The sequence below is a fragment of the Oncorhynchus keta genome, chromosome 30 (assembly GCF_023373465.1).
Source record: "Oncorhynchus keta strain PuntledgeMale-10-30-2019 chromosome 30, Oket_V2, whole genome shotgun sequence".
NCBI classification, from domain to species: domain Eukaryota; kingdom Metazoa; phylum Chordata; class Actinopteri; order Salmoniformes; family Salmonidae; genus Oncorhynchus; species Oncorhynchus keta.
The window spans coordinates 58,272,649-58,294,958 of NC_068450.1; the positions used below are offsets into that span (position 1 = coordinate 58,272,649).

At 48.5% G+C, this 22,310-nt stretch overlaps 1 protein-coding gene across 4 annotated transcripts in view; it reads right to left on the reverse strand.

The window, feature by feature from the left end:
- Positions 1 to 1,201: 1,201 nt before the first annotated feature.
- LOC118396022 (cysteine/serine-rich nuclear protein 3-like) overlaps positions 1,202 to 22,310 on the reverse strand; it is a 67,161-nt gene continuing 46,052 nt past the window's right edge. For 3 of the 4 annotated variants that reach the window (XM_052488661.1, XM_052488660.1, XM_035790169.2), the window contains 4 exons: positions 14,315 to 14,503; positions 13,305 to 13,564; positions 5,158 to 5,469; positions 1,202 to 4,938 (listed from right to left, as the gene is read on the reverse strand). In XM_052488661.1, the coding sequence (XP_052344621.1) occupies positions 3,958 to 4,938; positions 5,158 to 5,469; positions 13,305 to 13,564; positions 14,315 to 14,471 (1,710 nt within the window). In that variant the 5' untranslated portion in view covers positions 14,472 to 14,503 and the 3' untranslated portion in view covers positions 1,202 to 3,957. The remainder of the gene's footprint in view (positions 4,939 to 5,157; positions 5,470 to 13,304; positions 13,565 to 14,314; positions 14,504 to 22,310) is intronic. The other variant, XM_052488662.1, reaches the window with a different exon arrangement.

The window sequence follows — 22,310 nt, forward strand, 5'->3', positions numbered from 1 at the left end:
GGGTACCAAACCATTTCTGCAGCATTGAAGGTCTCCAACAACAAAATGGCCTTCATCATTCTTAAATGGATCCACCAAGACTCTTCTTAGAGCTGGCCACCCAGCCAAACTGAGCAATCGTGGAGAAGGGAGGTGACCAAGAACCTCATGGTCACTGACAGAGCTCTAGAGTTCCTCTGTGGAGATGGGAGAACCTTCCAGAACCATCCCTGCGGCACTCCACCAATCATGCCTTTATGGTAGAGTGGCCAGACAGAAGCCACTCAAAAGTAAAAGGCACATGACAGCCCACTTGGAGTTTGCCAAAATGCACCGAAAGACTCTCAAACCATGAGAAACAACATTCAACTCTTTGGCCTGAATGCCAAGCGTCACATCTGGAGGAAACCTGGCACCATCCCTATGGTGAAGTATGGTGGTGGCAGCATCAAGCTGTGTGGGTGTTTTTCAGCGGCAGGGACTGGGAGACTAGTCAGGATCGAGGCGAAGATGAACGGAGCACAGAGAGATCCTCGATGAAAACTTGCTCCAGCGCGCTCAGGACCTCAGACTGGGGTGAAGGTTCACCTTCCAACAGAACAACAACACTAAGCACACAGCCAAGACAACGCAGGAGTGGCTTCGGGACTCGAGTGGCCCAGACGGAGCCTAAAAAACTGTTTTTTCTTTGTCATTATGGGGTTTTGTGTGTAGGTTGATGAGGAAAACAGTTTAATCCATTTTAGAATAAGGCTGTAACCTAACAAAATGTGGAGTCAAGGCGTCTGAATACCTTCCGAAGGCACTGTATATCCTGGAAAAATCAGTTGCTTAGACATGACTGAAAGAACTCCTCAAATGTATTACATAATGTAGATGTCTTGAGCGCAAGACAGCAGTCTTAGCTATGTGTTACCCTGGGAAACAGACACATTCCGGAGAATCCATCTCACTCCGACTCTGTTGAGCGAGACAGTCAACATGGCACTGGTTTTCTCTGGGGATTTCAGAGGCTACATTTGGAACTGGAAAATGGGTGTTGACAAAAACTTTTTTTTTTTACAAATAAACTATAATCTGAAACAGCCATATTTAAGTCGAGGATGTACATTTTGTCTTCCTTTAATAATTACAACAATACATTACTGATATGTATGATTCATCTTGACAAAATGTCAAGGTCATAATACTCCGTAACCAAAATGATTGACACGGGACACAATTATTCCATTGGTTATTTATTCTCAAAGTCTGATGTTTGTGGAAAAAGGAACAAATGTTGGTGTAAAAAAGAAGAACAGAGAAAATCAATTTTTGGCCCCCAGTTCTAGGCAGTCTTGATAAACAAAGAGACATTCTGGAACAAAACTAAACCGAACAGGAAGTTTGTGTCCCAAATACCCTATAAGGGTACTACTTCCTTGTTCAAAAGAAGTGCACTATAAAGGGTATAAGGTGCCATTTGGGACAAAACCAAAAACAATATGAGCTCTGTGCACTTCAAGGCCTTCATGACACAACAGACTGCTGCGGGAATAAACCACAATAAAATACCCATTTTCACACTGACCACAATATAGACTACCAAATCATATCTACAGCAGAATAGCAGAGACTGGTACAGACTGGTAGCTTACTTCACTATAGATCATGAATGCTTTGGCGCCCTTACGCTACACACCACCTCATTGGCTGACGTGATATGATGTCACAGGATGGGCGAGAGGAGAGAGAGGTCATGAGGGCAAGAGAGCGTGAGAAAGAGAGCGAGGAGGACCATAAAGGGGCTCGATGAAGAGACTGGATACAGAGAGAAAAGCGAGTGGAGAAAAAGAACATGTCGTGATGGAGTAGGTCCATTCCTTCCTCAATCCCTCCAGTACCCCCTGCACAATGTAATAACAGTACTGGCACTGTACTGACCTGTATATAAGAACGTTATATAACTCTATTCTTCTGTCACATTTCAACTGTTTTTATTTCTCTGTGTTACAACCGTTATTACGCATTTTTGAGGAAAGAGCTCGCAAGTTAAGGTTCTCCCTGCACTGTTTTACACCTGCTGTGTCCTGTGCATGTGACAATAAAGCTCGATAACAAATCATAATAGCAGCACTGAAAATATAGCTTGTCTCACGACGTACATTTTCCAAGTTTCATGGTCCAATTGAAAATGGACCTAAATGCAGCGGTAAGACTAGAGATGGTTATAAGTCTGTGGCTCTAACTACAGTATCTTAGAGGATTGTCAATCTAACTGTCCAATCTAACGTAAAGTACAAATGTTCTTTCATTTGTTTCCTTTTGACATTCTCACTGCATATATATATATGTATATTAAAAAAAGTTCATTTTTAAAACAGGGTGTTTTTCCTTTCAACAAAATACATGCAAAGTATACAACATCTATGAGACAACACAAGTCAGCAAGAGACCAACGCTTAATAATAGTAGTACCTCAAAATCGTGTTGATTTGTCATCAGTACTAACAACAGCATGCTGTCATTATCAAAACGCACATTATATTACATACACTTTGTATAGCCATAAATAAACTGCAGCTACATACATTTTCCAGTTGACTCCATATAAAAGCTCAATCTACCAAGGCTGTGACTATACCAGTACTGCAATACTTTTTTCCATGGCCAAAATGTAAACATGAAGCAGAAAAAAACTCTTCGGTCTTTTAAAAACCTGCTATATATAAATACTGTGAGCAATGTTTATTTCCGACATTAGGGCTGTTTTCCTAAAGAAGTTAAAGCCGACATCATGTTTTGTTTCATTGCCACGTGACTCACAAGTATCGCGTTGCTGATATCGTCCGAGCCCTACCGTCTATCTTCGTTCATTCGTTTAACTAAAATGTGATCATCTTTTCATTTTCCCATTCGACAAGGAATCATTTTGTTTAATTCTAACTATTTCACAGTCATCGTCCAATAGCGGTTAGACATTCAGAACCAGGACATGGAAACTGTGTGCGCAATAATGTGCAAAGATCCTTCTGAGGCAAAACCCCACAACTTGCCGTTGAATCCTAATCGTTCACTTTGAAAAAGGTACATTCATCAGGAGTTGAAAACAACAAACACCGTCCTTCAGGTTCTATTCAATCAAACTGGTTTCACTAGTAAAGGGATACTTCAGGATTTTGGCAATGAAGCCCATTATCTACTTCCCCAGTCCCAGTCCGATGAACTCAAGGATACCATTTTTACGTCCCTGCATCCTTCATCCCTGTACGAAGGAAGTTAGAGGTAGTTTTGCAAGCCAATGCTCACTAGTGTTAGTGCAATGACTGGTAGTCTATGGTCACAGCTAACATCTGGTTTCCATAGACTTCCAGTCATTGCGCTAACGCGAGTTAACAACTTCTTTCAAACTACACGCAGAGACATAAAAATGGTATCCACAAGTTCATCTGGATCTGGAGAAGGCGATCATTGCCGTCATCCTGTAGTATCCCTTTAATTAAGTTGGTCAGCACATTAATCCGAATGTACATACTTGCTGCAAAGGAATGCTTATATGACTCTTATCACACTAACCACTTTCATTGAACTCGCCACAAGTCTACCTGACACTGCTAGTGACTAGTGTTAGTCTCTAGAATGGGTGGATCCCTTTAATTCTCAGGCAGGAGAGAGGACGCCTCAGCCAGCCCGTTGAAAGACCCGTGGCTTTGCTGCTCCTTAGTCCCCACAGATACCTCAGACCGTGTGCTATTCTTCAGTGAAAGTGTAATATCATTACCGTTCATGTCTGTCTGAAAGGCTGATTGACGATTATTGTCATGAGTCTTGTCCTGGAGGCAGAACTGAGCGATTTCCCCTTAGATAGGCCAGCTACTGAGTCAAAATTGGCTATATTGTAAAAATTCAAAAATGTGCTTTTGGTCTTAAGGTTAGAGTTAGGCAGTAGGGTTAGCAGTGTGGTTACGTTTAGGGTTAAGGTTAGGTTTAAATCTGATTTTATGACTTTGTGGCTGTGCCAACTAGTGACCACTCCGCAGAGTTGCCTCTAGAACAAGATTCATGATGAAAAACGCTAACCTGTGTCTGATAGGGCTGCTCATGGTGTAGTGTACTAGTCTCCCCACTGTGGGGAGTGTTGCTCTGCTGCGGGGCTGAGGAACAGGCGTTGGCTGCTGGTGCTTTGTCAGTGTGGGGAAAATGCATATACAGTCCCTCTATCTGGCTGAGGTGGTCTGTGTGCGGCTCGGAGGTGGTTTTAGGCTGCTCCTGTGACACGACCGTGGGGCCATCGGTGGCCCCCTCCCTGTTGGGGAGTGAGAGGCGGAGTGAGGGAGCTTCACAAGGGGATTTTGGTGTGGGGTTCTGCTTGGCTGAGTTGTCCATCTGGTAGTACCCTGATGAAGGGTTGTGGTAGTATGAGTTGGGGTTAGCGCGGTTGGTGTTGGTCTGTGTGCCATCACTGTAACCCAACACAGAGGAGAGAGGGACCACCTCTGTGTGAGAGACTGGGGGTCCACTCACCCCCTCCTCCATAGACTCACAGTCATCTTCCTCCTCCTCAGAGTCACTAGTGTGCAGGCTGTCGGTGCTGCAGTCCGAGAGGCCACTACATAAACTACTACCATCGTCATCATCCTCCTCCTCCTCATCTTCCTCATCTTCGTCCACTTCCTCTTCTAGATGCTGCTCCACGTCGCTGGCACTCGGCAGGTGCATGATGGGAGCCTGCGGGACTGGGATGTTGTCAGACATCAGGGGGTACTGCAGAGCTTGCTGGACAGGGATGTTGACTGGTAGTTCTCTGTGGTAACCAATGGTGACCTGTGGTGGTTGTTGCTCGTGGCTCTTTTCCAGCTCCAGCTTCATGATGGTGTGCAGGAAGTGGGTGCGAACACGGATGGGGTTGAACTCGACACGACCTGTGCTGTTACTGCAGCTCTCCTTGCTGCAGCCGCACGGGAATGACATGCGATCTACCTGTACGGACAGACAACCAACATCTCAGTTAGCCTCCAATACTGGACGGTTCCGTTTCCAATGAATAACGAACACATAAACAGATGCATAAGCATAGCAGACGGTCAAACAGCCAGGCAAACAGCCAGGCAAACAGCCAGCTATCCAGCAGCGGGCCAGCCAGCCAGCCATCATTTAACAGGCAAACATACTGACAGAGGTAATTCAGGAGACCCTCACCACAGCTCCATTTACCTGGCACTTGATGCCGGCCAGGCTGCAAGCGCAGGTCGCAGGGTTGCACAGCCCCCTGCAGTCACAGCCGCACTCCTCCCGGGACACCCGGATGGCCCGCAGCTCGTGCTTCTCCTCCACGTCAATGCGTCGCACCCCAGACGCCCGGAGGAGAGCGCGGCGCCGCCTGGTGGTCATCGGCTGCAGGAAGAAGTACTCATCCACCTCCGTGTTGTCCAGGTCGATGTCGTCCTCCAAGATGTCGTCCAAGGTCAGTGACTCGGCCTCGTCCGACTCCACAGTGCCATTATTGGTCAGCTGGAAGAAAAAAACACGAGTAGATGGTGATGCTCTCTCGTGATGCACACGGAGTAAACCGAACACCTTCCTAATATTGAGTTTACACCCCCTTTTGCCCTCCGACCAGCCTCAATTCGTCAGGGCATGGACTCTACAAGGTGTCAAAAGCGTTCCACGGGGATGCTGGCCCAAGTTGGCTGCATGTCCTTTAGGTGGTGGACCATTGTTGATACACACGGGAACCTGTTGAATATAGAAAACCCAGCAGCGTTGCAGTTCTTGACACAAACCGCCTGGCGCCTACTACAATACCCTGTTCAAAGGCACTTAAATCTGTTGTCTTGCCCATTCAAGCTCTGAATGGCACACACACACACACACACACACAATCCCTGTCTAAATTCTCAAAGCTTAAAAACATTTGTTTAACCTTTTTCCTCCCCTTCACCGACACTGATTGAAGTGGATATAACAAGTGACATCAATGAGGGATCACAGCTTTCACCTGGATTTACACGGTCAGTCTGTGTCATGGGAAGAGCAGGTGTTCTTATCGTTTTGTATACTCAGTGTATAATGTATCTGGGCTCTTGTAAAGCCATGCCATATAGACTGCTGTAGGTGCTTATATGTGTGTCCTTGTATCTATGAAATAAATGCTCATCTCCTGATTATAATACCTTAGGTGGTGATGTAAATCAATTCAACACAAATGGTTTACACAGGTTGTTCAAAGAAAGTTGATACTCCAACACTCTGTCCGAGGTCACAGCGAGGTGTGAGGAATCAGCATAAACCAATGAGGGGGATTATTATTGATAACAATTACATGGCTGACTGCTTGTGTTAGCGCATCCCCTTGTGTTGGATTAGAATCTCTGCGATAAAGCAGCTGAAAGTGCTAGTGAATACACTGAATAAATACATTATAAGGAATGTAAAGGTCATTTTGACTAGAAAGGACTGTGCCACTCAGGCTTTTAATGTAATTTGTCATTAGCCTTGAACTCATAACCTGGTCCTAATGCTATCCTGCTTTCCTGGTTATCCCCGGCTTACAAATGGGCAAATATTCCTTCCTCATCTCTCTGCTATGTTAGCTGATTTCTAGCACAAAAAAATAGTTGCCATGCTACACATTGGTGTACAATGTACTGCACTTTAGGCACTTGGAAAAGTGCCACTGTCTGTGCCTTATGCAATCTATTATTAATACACTGAATTTGCCACTGCACTTCTGGATACTTTAAGACAAAGGCATAGTCCAAACCTTCAGTTAGACAGACTCTGCTGCCTTCAGTTAGACAGACTCTGCTGCCTTCAGTTAGACAGACTCTGCTGCCTTCAGTTAGACAGACTCTGCTGCCTTCAGTTAGACAGACTCTGCTGCCTTCAGTTAGACAGACTCTGCTGCCTTCAGTTAGACAGACTCTGCTGCCTTCAGTTAGACAGACTCTGCTGCCTTCAGTTAGACAGACTCTGCTGCCTTCAGTTAGACAGACTCTGCTGCCTTCAGTTAGACAGACTCTGCTGCCTTCAGTTAGACAGACTCTGCTGCCTTCAGTTAGACAGACTCGGCTGCCTTTCAGTTAGACAGACTCTGCTGCCTTCAGTTAGACAGACTCTGCTGCCTTCAGTTAGACAGACTCTGCTGCCTTCAGTTAGACAGACTCTGCTGCCTTAGACAGACTCTGCTGCCTTCAGTTAGACAGACTCTGCTGCCTTCAGTTAGACAGACTCTGCTGCCTTCAGTTAGACAGACTCGGCTGCCTTCCGTTAGACAGACTCTGCTGCCTTCAGTTAGACAGACTCTGCTGCCTTCAGTTAGACAGACTCTGCTGCCTTCCGTTAGACAGACTCTGCTGCCTTTAGTTAGACAGACTCGGCTGCCTTCAGTTAGACAGACTCTGCTGCCTTCAGTTAGACAGACTCCGCTGCCTTCAGTTAGACAGACTCTGCTGCCTTCAGTTAGACAGACTCTGCTGCCTTCAGTTAGACAGACTCTGCTGCCTTCAGTTAGACAGACTCTGCTGCCTTCAGTTAGACAGACTCTGCTGCCTTCAGTTAGACAGACTCTGCTGCCTTCAGTTAGACAGACTCTGCTGCCTTCAGTTAGACAGACTCTGCTGCCTTCAGTTAGACAGACTCGGCTGCCTTCAGTTAGACAGACTCGGCTGCCTTCCGTTAGACAGACTCGGCTGCCTTCAGTTAGACAGACTCTGCTGCCTTCAGTTAGACAGACTCTGCTGCCTTCAGTTAGACAGACTCTGCTGCCTTCAGTTAGACAGACTCTGCTGCCTTCAGTTAGACAGACTCTGCTGCCTTCAGTTAGACAGACTCTGCTGCCTTCAGTTAGACAGACTCTGCTGCCTTCAGTTAGACAGACTCTGCTGCCTTCAGTTAGACAGACTCTGCTGCCTTCAGTTAGACAGACTCTGCTGCCTTCAGTTAGACAGACTCTGCTGCCTTCAGTTAGACAGACTCTGCTGCCTTCAGTTAGACAGACTCAGTTAGACAGACTCTGCTGCCTTCAGTTAGACAGACTCTGCTGCCTTCAGTTAGACAGACTCTGCTGCCTTCAGTTAGACAGACTCTGCTGCCTTCAGTTAGACAGACTCTGCTGCCTTCAGTTAGACAGACTCTGCTGCCTTCAGTTAGACAGACTCGGCTGCCTTCAGTTAGACAGACTCTGCTGCCTTCAGTTAGACAGACTCGCTGCCTTCAGTTAGACAGACTCGGCTGCCTTCAGTTAGACAGACTCGGCTGCCTTCAGTTAGACAGACTCTGCTGCCTTCAGTTAGACAGACTCTGCTGCCTTCAGTTAGACAGACTCTGCTGCCTTCAGTTAGACAGACTCTGCTGCCTTCAGTTAGACAGACTCTGCTGCCTTCAGTTAGACAGACTCTGCTGCCTTCAGTTAGACAGACTCTGCTGCCTTCAGTTAGACAGACTCGGCTGCCTTCCGTTAGACAGACTCTGCTGCCTTCAGTTAGACAGACTCTGCTGCCTTCAGTTAGACAGACTCTGCTGCCTTCAGTTAGACAGACTCTGCTGCCTTTAGTTAGACAGACTCGGCTGCCTTCAGTTAGACAGACTCTGCTGCCTTCAGTTAGACAGACTCCGCTGCCTTCAGTTAGACAGACTCTGCTGCCTTCAGTTAGACAGACTCTGCTGCCTTCAGTTAGACAGACTCTGCTGCCTTCAGTTAGACAGACTCTGCTGCCTTCAGTTAGACAGACTCTGCTGCCTTCCGTTAGACAGACTCTGCTGCCTTCAGTTAGACAGACTCTGCTGCCTTCAGTTAGACAGACTCTGCTGCCTTCAGTTAGACAGACTCTGCTGCCTTCAGTTAGACAGACTGCCTTCCGTTAGACAGACTCGCTGCCTTCCGTTAGACAGACTCTGCTGCCTTCAGTTAGACAGACTCTGCTGCCTTCAGTTAGACAGACTCTGCTGCCTTCAGTTAGACAGACTCTGCTGCCTTCAGTTAGACAGACTCTGCTGCCTTCAGTTAGACAGACTCTGCTGCCTTCAGTTAGACAGACTCTGCTGCCTTCAGTTAGACAGACTCTGCTGCCTTCAGTTAGACAGACTCTGCTGCCTTCAGTTAGACAGACTCTGCTGCCTTCAGTTAGACAGACTCGGCTGCCTTCCGTTAGACAGACTCGGCTGCCTTCAGTTAGACAGACTTGCCTTCCGTTAGACAGACTCTGCTGCCTTCAGTTAGACAGACTCGGCTGCCTTCCGTTAGACAGACTCTGCTGCCTTCAGTTAGACAGACTCGGCTGCCTTCAGTTAGACAGACTCTGCTACCTTCAGTTAGACAGACTGGCTGCCTTCAGTTAGACAGACTCTGCTGCCTTCAGTTAGACAGACTCTGCTGCCTTCAGTTAGACAGACTCTGCTGCTTTCAGTTAGACAGACTCGGCTGCCTTCAGTTAGACAGACTCTGCTACCTTCAGTTAGACAGACTCGGCTGCCTTCAGTTAGACAGACTCGGCTGCCTTCAGTTAGACAGACTCTGCTGCCTTCAGTTAGACAGACTCGGCTGCCTTCCATTAGACAGACTCTGCTGCCTTCAGTTAGACAGACTCTGCTGCCTTCAGTTAGACAGACTCGGCTGCCTTCCGTTAGACAGACTCGGCTGCCTTCCGTTAGACAGACTCTGCTGCCTTCAGTTAGACAGACTCTGCTGCCTTCAGTTAGACAGACTCGGCTGCCTTCCGTTAGACAGACTGGCTGCCTTCAGTTAGACAGACTCGGCTGCCTTCAGTTAGACAGACTCGGCTGCCTTCAGTTAGACAGACTGGCTGCCTTCAGTTAGACAGACTCGGCTGCCTTCAGTTAGACAGACTCTGCTGCCTTCAGTTAGACAGACTGGCTGCCTTCCGTTAGACAGACTCTGCTGCCTTCAGTTAGACAGACTCGGCTGCCTTCCGTTAGACAGACTCTGCTGCCTTCAGTTAGACAGACTCGGCTGCCTTCAGTTAGACAGACTCTGCTACCTTCAGTTAGACAGACTCGGCTGCCTTCAGTTAGACAGACTCTGCTGCCTTCAGTTAGACAGACTCTGCTGCCTTCAGTTAGACAGACTCTGCCGCTTTCAGTTAGACAGACTCGGCTGCCTTCAGTTAGACAGACTCTGCTACCTTCAGTTAGACAGACTCGGCTGCCTTCAGTTAGACAGACTCGGCTGCCTTCAGTTAGACAGACTCTGCTGCCTTCAGTTAGACAGACTCGGCTGCCTTCCATTAGACAGACTCTGCTGCCTTCAGTTAGACAGACTCTGCTGCCTTCAGTTAGACAGACTCGGCTGCCTTCCGTTAGACAGACTCGGCTGCCTTCCGTTAGACAGACTCTGCTGCCTTCAGTTAGACAGACTCTGCTGCCTTCAGTTAGACAGACTCGGCTGCCTTCCGTTAGACAGACTCGGCTGCCTTCAGTTAGACAGACTCGGCTGCCTTCAGTTAGACAGACTCGGCTGCCTTCAGTTAGACAGACTCGGCTGCCTTCAGTTAGACAGACTCGGCTGCCTTCAGTTAGACAGACTCGGCTGCCTTCCGTTAGACAGACTCTGCTGCCTTCAGTTAGACAGACTCGGCTGCCTTCAGTTAGACAGACTCGGCTGCCTTCCGTTAGACAGACTCGGCTGCCTTCCGTTAGACAGACTCTGCTGCCTTCAGTTAGACAGACTCTGCTGCCTTCAGTTAGACAGACTTGCCTTCCGTTAGACAGACTCGGCTGCCTTCAGTTAGACAGACTCGGCTGCCTTCAGTTAGACAGACTCGGCTGCCTTCAGTTAGACAGACTCTGCTGCCTTCAGTTAGACAGACTCGGCTGCCTTCAGTTAGACAGACTCGGCTGCCTTCCGTTAGACAGACTCGGCTGCCTTCAGTTAGACAGACTCTGCTGCCTTCAGTTAGACAGACTCTGCTGCCTTCCGTTAGACAGACTCGGCTGCCTTCCGTTAGACAGACTCGGCTGCCTTCAGTTAGACAGACTCTGCTGCCTTCAGTTAGACAGACTCTGCTGCCTTCAGTTAGACAGACTCTGCTACCTTCAGTTAGACAGACTCGGCTGCCTTCAGTTAGACAGACTCTGCTGCCTTCAGTTAGACAGACTCGGCTGCCTTCCGTTAGACAGACTCGGCTGCCTTCAGTTAGACAGACTCTGCTGCCTTCAGTTAGACAGACTCTGCTGCCTTCCGTTAGACAGACTCGGCTGCCTTCCGTTACAGACTCGACAGACTCGGCTGCCTTCAGTTAGACAGACTCTGCTGCCTTCAGTTAGACAGACTCTGCTACCTTCAGTTAGACAGACTCGGCTGCCTTCAGTTAGACAGACTCTGCTGCCTTCAGTTAGACAGACTCGGCTGCCTTCCGTTAGACAGACTCGGCTGCCTTCAGTTAGACAGACTCTGCTGCCTTCAGTTAGACAGACTCTGCTGCCTTCCGTTAGACAGACTCGGCTGCCTTCCGTTAGACAGACTCGGCTGCCTTCCGTTAGACAGACTCGGCTGCCTTCAGTTAGACAGACTCGGCTGCCTTCCGTTAGACAGACTCTGCTGCCTTCAGTTAGACTGACTCGGCTGCCTTCAGTTAGACAGACTCGGCTGCCTTCCGTTAGACTAGTGGTTCCCAAACTAGGGGTTGCGACCGCATAGGGGTGGGGGGACGGATCGCCTGACATGAAAATGGGGGTCATGGGAGAATTTCCAAAATCCTGAATAAAAATAATATATATATCAATACAGTGGGGAGAACAAGTATTTGATACACTGCCGATTTTGCAGGTTTTCCTACTTACAAAGCATGTAGAGGTCTGTAATTTTTATCATAGATACACTTCAACTGTGAGAGACGGAATCTAAAACATAAATCCAGAAAATCACATTGGAGGATTTTTAAGTAATTAATTTGCATTTTAATTTCCATTTTATTGCCATTTCATTGGAGTTGGCTACTGTCGTGTCTGGACTATCATTAAATGTGAAGACTGTATTTTATCAAAGCAATTCTCTATGTGTAATTTAATTACGCAATTAACCTAATCACGAAACTTTTAAACTAGGAAGTCGGGCCGCCATGAAAAATGTTGTTTATAGAGTGTCAATTTTAGAGTGTCGATATAAAAACGGGCTTATTTATTTACTAACTAACCACACCGAATGACATAAAACAAACTGTAGATATGTGGGTTACTACCTGATACAAAGAAAAAGTCCTTAGCGGACGAAGCCGATATGACGGCTTGGTAGACAAATGAAAGGGGTCCGGATGGAGAAAAAGCAGGAAAGATGAAATGGATTCACTAGACACAGTTGATAATTCTATTCATTGAAAGGCTAATCCTTTGCACATGAACGGCCGCTCATTTGAAAATAATAGCAAAGTCTAGATTTACGCCCGTATGCCGTTGTTGTCTTCTGTTGGAATTGCCTGTCCGTCTGCTGGAGAGTCAGTTCATCAGAGAGTTTCTGGTAAACTTCCCCAGAAGTCACAATGTCCTTCGTGGTTGTAGCTTTGTCCGCGGCTCTGGATATTGTCTGTTGTAATCGATAAGTCAGGCTTACCATGTTCTTAGAATAGATGTTTCGGCGATTGTCGGTATTCTCCTACTAGACTAGTAATTAAATGTCTAAGATGTTCTCTTATTCTGTAGTGATTGATCGTCTCGGAGATTAACCATTTCCAGCCTTTTAGCCAAAACTACAGCTGTATGGTCTAATGATCTATAGAATTCCAGCCATTCCAACATGGGGACTCCCAGCGTTCTCTGACTTGATGTAAATTTTGTAGGAAGTGGGCTTGATACTCTGTGGGAAAAGGCGCGAGTCCATGACGCCGACATAACGTCTACGCTCATGTGGGCGTGACCACTGATTTGGTTAACTTTATATGAAAACCCATATTTTCTCATTTAGAACATGACATCTTTTCACAAATAGTTTAACGTTTAATCACATATGTTTCACAATATTTCGATGTGAACCTGACAGCTGGGAAATGTACACTGTAAGATATACAGTTATGTGTGTTTCCTGTCCTTCGTTAGATCACCAAATGAAACACTCGAGATGACTGTCCCTTAGGTGTCTACAGACCATTCCCATTCTCAAAAATAGAAACATTGTTTAATTATTCAAACTTTTGATGTTCGAGGGTCTCTCTGTGTTCCACAGTTTACATTCCAATCTCGAACACTACAGAGCATAAGGGCAGCGTATGTTATGACCGACCATAAAACAGTCGTCTTCCCGCTCTCCCCCTCTACGAGAGAGAGAGCGCACGCTATAGAGTGGACCCCCCTGTAACCTGATCCTTCAGATCGTCACAGGAGAGTTATGACACTACCTTGAGTTTGATGGCGTTGAGTTTCTCCTCTTTGAGGTGGTCTCGCAGCATGTTTCGGTGGCTTCTCTCCTGCTCCACAGCGAACTCCCCCAGGGTGTAGCGCTGCACCCAGCTGTGGCGTGTGGACATGCCCAGGGTGCTGCCACCCTGCGTGGGCACGCTGGTGAAGCCCTGGCGCCGGCTGAAGTAGTACACCGTCACGCTCTCAAAGTGCACATTGCGCACCAGCAGGCGCTTCTCACACCTCAAGATAGAGGAGGCTGTTAGAGGGAGGGATAGGGAGAGAAGGAGGGATGGAGAGAAAGGGGGCATTTAGAGACAAAGTATCACTATATCATTTTTTAAAAATGTTCCTTTATTTAATTAGACAAGTCAGTTAAGAACACATTTTTATTTACAATGATGGCCTACCCCCGGCCAAACCTGGACGATGCTGGGCCAATTATGCGTCGCCTTATGGGACTCCCAATCATGGCCAGATGTGATACAACCTGGGTTCGAACCAGGGACTGTAGTGACTCCTCTTGCACTGAGATGCAGTGCCTTAGACAGCTGTGCCACTCGTGAGCCCTTAAGTGAGTATTGCTGCTATTGAAATCCCTATGGACCCATTGAGTTTTAGCATTCCTCACATCCTCCCTGTCATCTAAAAACCCACAGGGAGCAGGAGCTAGGGGAGATCACCCCCTATGACTCCTAGAGAGAGATGTAATCACACTAATCCCAAGAGTTATTTCCTGTTTCTCCCTATTATTCTAATCCCACTGAGGCTCTCTATGCTGGTGGTGCTTGAGGGAATCCCATCTGAGTTGAAAAGCAGTAGGTGAGGAAGTGGTTCTATTAACTGGGAGTTTTATTCCACTGAAAAGATGGATGGCTACTCACCAGCACAATGTAAGGCGCTATTTCATTCATTTTGTGTCAAATAGTTGACAGTGTTGTCCGAAGTTGGCAAAGCTGGCTGTGTTAGTTAAGCAGTCAAGTACATGCATGCTGGGTAAGCAACTCACGGGCGACGGGGGTGGAGGGGCCGGGGTTGACGCTGTCGCTGCTGTTCCCGCTGTCGCTGCCGGCAGAGACCTCGTCATCGGACCCCCGGAGAGAGAGGCACGGGGAGGGGCTGTCCACCTCCACCTCCTCAAACTTCCTCTTCAGGATCCCACTCATCCTGCCGTAGGTCTACCACCCAACGTCTGCCCCTGAGAGAAAGAAAGAATGTTGTAAGAAATGTTATTACCGTGATTGCACAAGAGTGTACATGGTCGATGAGCAAACCTATGCTACTGCACATGGTTGCTCAGTTCATGGCATAGTGGGCATTGATCTTTCTCAATAGGTATATGTGATGAGTGTATGTACATCGAGTGCATAAAAGTAAACTTAACATTATGACTATAACTGCTGTTCTCTGGAGGGAAACGAGGTACAACATACTATGGGGGAGTTGCACTCTTGCGACTGAAGGGTCTACAATCATGCCTGATAAAGCCACGCCCTGCTGGAAGCCCCGCCTTCTACAGGTGATAAGCATGAGGCTTGGATTTATTTCTTCAATTTAATACCGCTCTTCACCGAGCCCAGGAACGTGCGGCGTGGGGCCAAACAGGTGTTGAACCTCATTTCCCTCCTTCAGGGAACAGTGGCTCAGTCCATGGGAGCCCCCTAACAATAGCAGAGGGTCCCACCACTGGGCCAGGGCCTGAAGGCCTGACTGGGGACACCCAAAGCGACCGGGTAAGGCTGCGAGATGCGTCCAGGTGAGTGGCTAGCACTCTGGAAGGGCCGCATCAACACTCGCCCCAGGGGAATGACTTCCATCACAGAAGCCATCATCCCCAGTGGGCGAAGCCCAGCCAAAATTTGGCTGAGCAGAGCCGGAACCTGAACACCCTCCTCAGGGATAGAAAGAGCGATATGCGAGTAAGTCTAACTCCAGACCCAGAAACGGTATGCGCTGAGATGGAGTCAGATAGCTGTTTTTATGGTTTCTTAGGAAGTCTAGAAACTGAATATGGGAAAGTAGTATGGATGTGTGTAACACTGCGTGGCCCTCAACTCTGCCGCCACCAGCCAGGGTGTAATAGCCTGCGGCTCGTGAGCATTCTGAGTTTGTAGTCTATGGTGCTCGCTGAGGGCATGTCCCTTTTCGGAACCAGGAAATACCGGCTGTACCAGCCATTCAGGATTTTCAACATAGAAACCCCTCGGATTGCCTGCTTCTGGCGACGGGAGGATATTCCCTCCCTCAAAACGGGCGCTGGGGCCTTGGGAACAGTCGGTGTGATAATGCTGCAGAAGCGTGGGAGACGCACAACAAATTGTAGCTTGTACCCTGATGTCACTGTTCGCATGATCTAGGGCAACACTGCGCCACTGGTCGGAGCAGACAGTGAGCCTCTCGTGAAGTGGGGGACTGGGACTGGGAGAGATTGGTGGAAATGGAAGAACCACTCTTGACAACTGTGTGTATGAACGTGGAGGAGGGACACTTGTCATTGAACTCACATGGGGGAGACAACACTTTTGACAGCCGTGAACACTGGAAGTTACCATGGAGGTTACCCTACCGACCAGCCGGTACTGGCGACAAAGCGCTTTGTAGCCTAGCTGGGAATGGGACAGATAGCCCTGAGAAACGGAACCCTTCTGGGGTAACCGACAGGGGCGATTTGTAATCAAATCTAATTCCCAGGAATGAAAAGCTCTGAGCTGGAGACAGGAAGCTAATTGCAGGGTTCATATGAACCACAGAGATTGTGTTGGATAATAGCATGGCCGTGTCCAACACTTGTCCCTCGACTCCGCTACCAACCACCAATAACCTGTATCATTAGACAACTCATGGGGACTAGTAAGCTACAGGCAGGAATCAGCAATGAATCCCAGTAATGAGCCACCTATAGAAGAGGGGTGCCCCCTTGTGGACAGAGAGAGAATTGGCCAACTTATTACTCGGGAGACTGATATACCCATAGTGTAACGGAGGCACTGAGAGTCGAGAAGCAGGTGCAGGTGAAACGTTTAATAAAACAACATGGAATGAGACAACATAGGAATAGCGTCTACGCATAAACACAGAAACAATACTGACTGGGGAAAGAACCTAAGGGAGTGCCAGATATAGGGGAGGTAATGGAGTCCAGGTGTGCCTCATGACGTGCAAGTGTACTTAATGATGGATCCTAGGACCGGTGGTTAGTATACTGGCGATGTCGAACACCAGAGGGGAAGAGTGGGAGTGGACGTGACAGTACCCCCCCCCCCCCGTGACACACAAACTGGGGGCTCAGATTCTTACAGAGCCGGTGGAGTGTGAGGTTCCTGGTAGAGAGCCAGACACGATCCCCAGAGTGGTACACGGGGGTTTGACAGTGGACGGCGCGCTGGAGTCTCACGTGAGCATTGCTCCACGCTTCTGCGTGTCTGTACGACTCATCAACCGCAGGAGCTTCGGTCTGGCGCAGGGGGCCACGGAGCCAGGGCCGGCTGAAAACCCAGAACACACTGGAAGGGGGTCAACCCAGTGGAGGAGTAGCGAGTTCTGGGTGTACTCTGCCAAAGGAAGGAATCGAGCCCACTCTCCCTGCCGGTCCTGACAGTGACTCCTCAGGAACCTCCCCAGCTCCTGGTTGATCCTATCCACCTGCCTGTTGGGCTGAGGCCTATACCCGGAAGTGAGGCTGCCCGCGACCCCGAGCTTCTCCATAAAGGCTCTCCATACCGTGATGTGAATTGGGGGCCACGGTCGGAGACGATGTCCTCCGGAAGGCCATAATGCTGGAAGACCTGCTGGAATAGTGCCTCAGCAACCTGGAGAACAGTAGGGAGACCAGAAAGCAGGATTAAATGACAGTATTTTGAAAATCTAAACACAACCACCAAAATGGTGGTGAAACCGTCAGAGGGGAGATTAGTAACAAAGTCAATGGATAGATACCAGGGACGCTGAGGCAGGAGTTTACCTGAAGGAGCGTTCTGGGGGGGATTTGGTTTGGGCACATATGAAACAGGAGTTGACGCAACAAGTGACATCCTGTGCCAAGGTGGGCCACCAGTACTTCTCAGAGATTGATTGGGTAGTGCGACCTACAGGGACCACCCTCGAAGAGAGAGGTGAGAGGGACTGCGACGGAGCTGAAGTTCCTGATTAAATGGCAGTAGAAATTGGAAAATCCCAAAAACAGTTATAACCCCATAATGGTGGTTGGGACTGACCATGACCTTCTTGTCGTCCATCCTAACTCCCTGCGGGCTGAATTGGTAGCCTAAGAAGGAGACAGCCTTCTGAAGACATTGGCACTTCTCAGCCTTGACAAACTGGTGATTAACCAGAAGGTGTTCAATGACTGCCGGCAACAACAGGAGAGGGTAACGGTACTTTGTGGTGATTTCATTGAGTCCTTTGTAATCGATACATGGGCAACCACAGGACTCTCAACCGACGTAGGACCACAGGGGATGGGGAAGGAGGTCCTCCGGCATTCGGGTGACCAGTCTGTGATTCTAATCCTCAACCATGAGATGGTGGGATTATGGCGCTGAAGCCAAGGGAGGCCAAGAAAGATCTTGTGAACTGGTGATGAAGAAGGGGATGTTCTCCTGATGAATAGACTCTACGGTGAGGGTGAGTGGTTGGGTGATGTGTGTAATGGTTCCGGATCCTAGTGGCCGCCTATCAAGGGATTGAACCAGGAAATGAGAGGAGAGCATGAGATGGTAATAAGAGAGGAGGCAAGGGTCTGGTCAATAAAGTTCCCTGTGGCACAGGAATCGACTACAGTACACAGTACATGAGGGACAGTCAAATAAACTTTGCAAAAAAAGAAACGTCCTCTCACTTTCAACTGTGTTTATTTTCAGCAAACTTAACATGTGTAAATATTTGTATGAACATAACAAGATTCAACAACTGAGACATAAACTGAACAAGTTCCACAGACATGTGACTAACAGAAATAGAATAACGTGTCCTTGAACAAAGGGGTGTGGGTCAAAAATCTAAAGTAATTGTCAGTATCTGGTGTGGCCACCAGCTGCATTAAGTACTTCAGTGCATCTCCTCCTCATGGACTGCACCAGATTTGCCAGTTCTTGCTGTGAGATGTTACCCCACTCTTCCACCAAGGCACCTGCAAGTTCCCGGACAATTCTGGGGGGATTGGCCCTAGCCCTCACCCTCCAATCCAACAGATCCCAGACGTGCTCAATGGGATTGAGATCTGGACTCTTCGCTGGCCATGGCAGAACACTGACATTCCTGTCTAGCAGGAAACCACGCACAGAACGAGCAGTATGGCTGGTGGCATTGTCATGCTGGAGGGTCATGTCAGGATGAGCCTGCAGGAAGGGTAACACATGAGGGAGAAGGAAGTCTTCCCCGTAACGCACAGCGTTGAGATTGCCTGCAATGACAACAAGCTCAGTCCGATGATGCTGTGGTACACCGCCCCAGACCATGACGGACCCTCCACTTCCAAATCGATCCCGCTCCAGAGTACAGGCCTCGGTGTAACGCTCATTCCTTCAACGATAAACGCGAATCCGACCATCACCCCTGGTGAGACAAAAACGCGACTCGTCACTGAAGAGCACTTTTTGCCAGTCCTGTCTGGTCCAGCGACGGTGGGTTTGTGCCCATAGGCGACGTGATGTCTGGTGAGGACCTGCCTTACAACAGGCCTACAAGCCCTCAGTCCAGCCTCTCTCAGCCTATTGCGGACAGTCTGAGCACTGATGAAGGGATTGTGCATTCTTGGTGTAACTCGGGCAGTTGTTGTTGCCATCCTGTACATGTCCCGCATGTGTGATGTTCGGCTGTACCAATCCTGTGCAGGTGTTGTTACATGTGGTCTGCCACTGCGAGGATGTCCTGTCTCCCTGTAGTGCTGTCTTAGGCGTCTCACAGTACGGACATAGCAATTTATTGCCATGGCCACATCTGCAGTCCTCATGCCTAAGGCATGTTCACGTAGATGAGCAGGGACCCTGGGCATCTTTCTTTTGGAGTTTTTCAGAGTCAGTAGCAAGGTCTCTTTAGTGTCCTACATTTTCATAACTGTGACCTTAATTGCCTCCCATCTGTAAGCTGTTAGTGTCTTAATGCGCTACGGAGGATGATGATCGAAGATGCATTTGAACAGAGCCATGAACCCCTCATATGAATCTAGCTCCTCCTCTCCTATCTCCCAGATGGCTGTGGCCCATTCCAATGCCCGCCCAGTCAGCAGAGAAATAACCATGGTAGCCTTGGACCTCTCGGTGGTGGGGGCTCCCATCTGGTGCGTAAAGTAGAGGGAGCACTGAAGTAGGAAGCCACAGCATTTAGATGGGGTGCCGTCATATTTATCCAGTAGCGATAAACAGGCATCGCTGACCTGAGCGAGTTGCTGAATGGGCTGTTGTGCTGGCTCGCTGGGTCAACTGGTTGTAGAGTATCCTCCGCTATTTGACGACAATGTCTCCAGGTATGTTCGAGACGTTACACACTGTGAAGAACCTCTTCCATAGTTGTCCCCAGTTGTGCCAGCTGGTCATGGTGTTGATGTAGAAGTTATCCCTGCTCGTCGACCGTATGGGAAATATACTGTTTTCCTGCTGCTTCCATTGTTGGAGTCAGTATTCTGTAACGGATACACTGAGAGTCGAAAAGCAGCTGAAACGTTTAATAAAACCACAAACATGAACCGAGACAACATAACAGCAGCGTCTATGCATAAACACAGGAATAATACCAGCTGGGGAAAGAACCTAAGGGAGTGCCAGATATAGGGGAGTTAATAAGTGAGGTAATGGAGTCCAGGTGTGCCTCATGATGATGATGACATGATGACGTGCAGGTGCGCGCAATGAGCGATGCCAGGTGTGCGTAGTGATGGATCCCAGGACCGGTGACGTCAAAGGCCGAAGGGGAGAAGGGGAGGAGCGGGAGTAGACGTGACACATAGCCATGAAAATCAGTAGATAGTGATCGTGCTGACGTCATACATGTATTACTATGAAAACTCACAAATGGCGCATGAAGCCGGAAGTATTTGAATTTGAAGCATGCCATATTGCTAAATGGGTCTGAATGGCACAAAGAAATTGCTAAGGATCATGGTGAAAGTGGCCGTAACTAGCAAAAGATCAAGGTTGATGTAGTCGTTTTCATCCTGCCTAAGATAGTCAATCGGGAGCTTCCACGTATCCTGCCTGACCGTGATTGGTCTGTGTCAGCACGTGACCCCTGTGTGAAGACAAATGTAGCTGTCAGAATGGATATCACTATTGATCATAATAAACTAAACGGCCTTGAAATCAAATCAAATCAAATGTATTTATAAAGCCCTTTTTACATCAGCACATGTCACAAAGTGCATATACAGAAACCCAGCCTGAATCCCCAAAGAGCGCTTTGGGGAACACTAGTAAGCTTCATTCACCAGAAGTTATGCATGCTAGCTGACATTAGCCAGGAGGCTCTTTAGCCTAAACTCAACTAGCTAGCCTCTTTGACCGTGGCATGGTTTGTTTACGATAACCAAGCGACTTAATGATATGTATACTAAACAAGAGAGCTTCCCCAGCAACTCCACCGTGGGGAGGCAGGAATAGCTAGTAGTAGCTAGCTCGCCTCGGCAAGTTAGCCAATCTGGCTAGCACGCTATGCAGCGCATGTTCGCTAACCTGGTCTCGAAAGTGTACGTCGGACCGGATCACTGAGGTGGGAACCGGACCCTTCTGGGAAGACAAGTGGTGCTTAATAACCCTGGCACACACAGGCGGCGGGATACCCACAGAACCTGGTCACCCTCTCTCTTCCGAGTAGCCTCCCGTAACCGGCGACAGTGCGCACAGGAGCCGGGAGACATTCTACCCAACCAACGACCCAAACCATCAGCCGAGGTACAGGCACTCGGGAGAGGAAGTCACTATCGGAAACACCAAGCCCCTGAAGAATGCTACACGATTGTCGAGAGAACCTGTGCCACGGATTAGTAGGGGAACAGTGTCAGCCATCCCCTAGTCTCGTACACGAACAGATTCAAGTGAGGGCCGCCTGAGCACGCACCGAGCCGCGACATACCAGACAACTAACATGAGTATATTTTAATTAATTGGGGCATGGTAGCGAATCCAAGCCTAGCCTTCGTCGTTTCGGTTGCGTACGCCAGCTTACTTATTGCTATAGCCAGGCCAAGCAATTCGAAGAATAACTCATTGTTCGTGATTAAGGAAACGTATGAGAACCATACAAACTTCAGCACATAACATCCAGGGAGTGAGCACTCTCTACCACTACGGAACAGTTGAGATGGCACAATGTAAGACAGTCTCGTGTTCCAATTGTGTTTTCGCCAGTGTGCGACTCCCCACAGTGTGTTGTACCCAAGTTGACTGACTGAAAGGGAACACGCATCAAGGAATGCACACACATGTAATCACCTGCACTCTGCGTGCACACACATGTAATCACCTGCACTCTGCGTGCACACACATGTAATCCCCTACACTCTGCGTGCACACCCATGTAATCACCTGCACTCTGTGTGGAAATACATGTAATCCCCTGCACTCTGCGTGCACACACATGTAATCACCTGCACTCTGCGTGCACACACATGTAATCCCCTGCACTCTGCGTGCACACATGTAATCCCCTGCACTCTGCGTGCACACCCATGTAATCACCTGCACTCTGCGTGCACACACATGTAATCCCCTGCACTCTGCGTGCACACCCATGTAATCCCCTGCACTCTGCGTGCACACCCATGTAATCCCCTGCACTCTGTGTGCACACCCATGTAATCCCCTGCACTCTGCGTGCACACACATGTAATCACCTGCACTCTGCGTGCACACACATGTAATCCCCTGCACTCTGCGTGCACACACATGTAATCCCCTGCACTCTGCGTGCACACACATGTAATCCCCTGCACTCTGCGTGCACACACATGTAATCCCCTGCACTCTGCGTGCACACACATGTAATCACCTGCACTCTGCGTGCACACACATGTA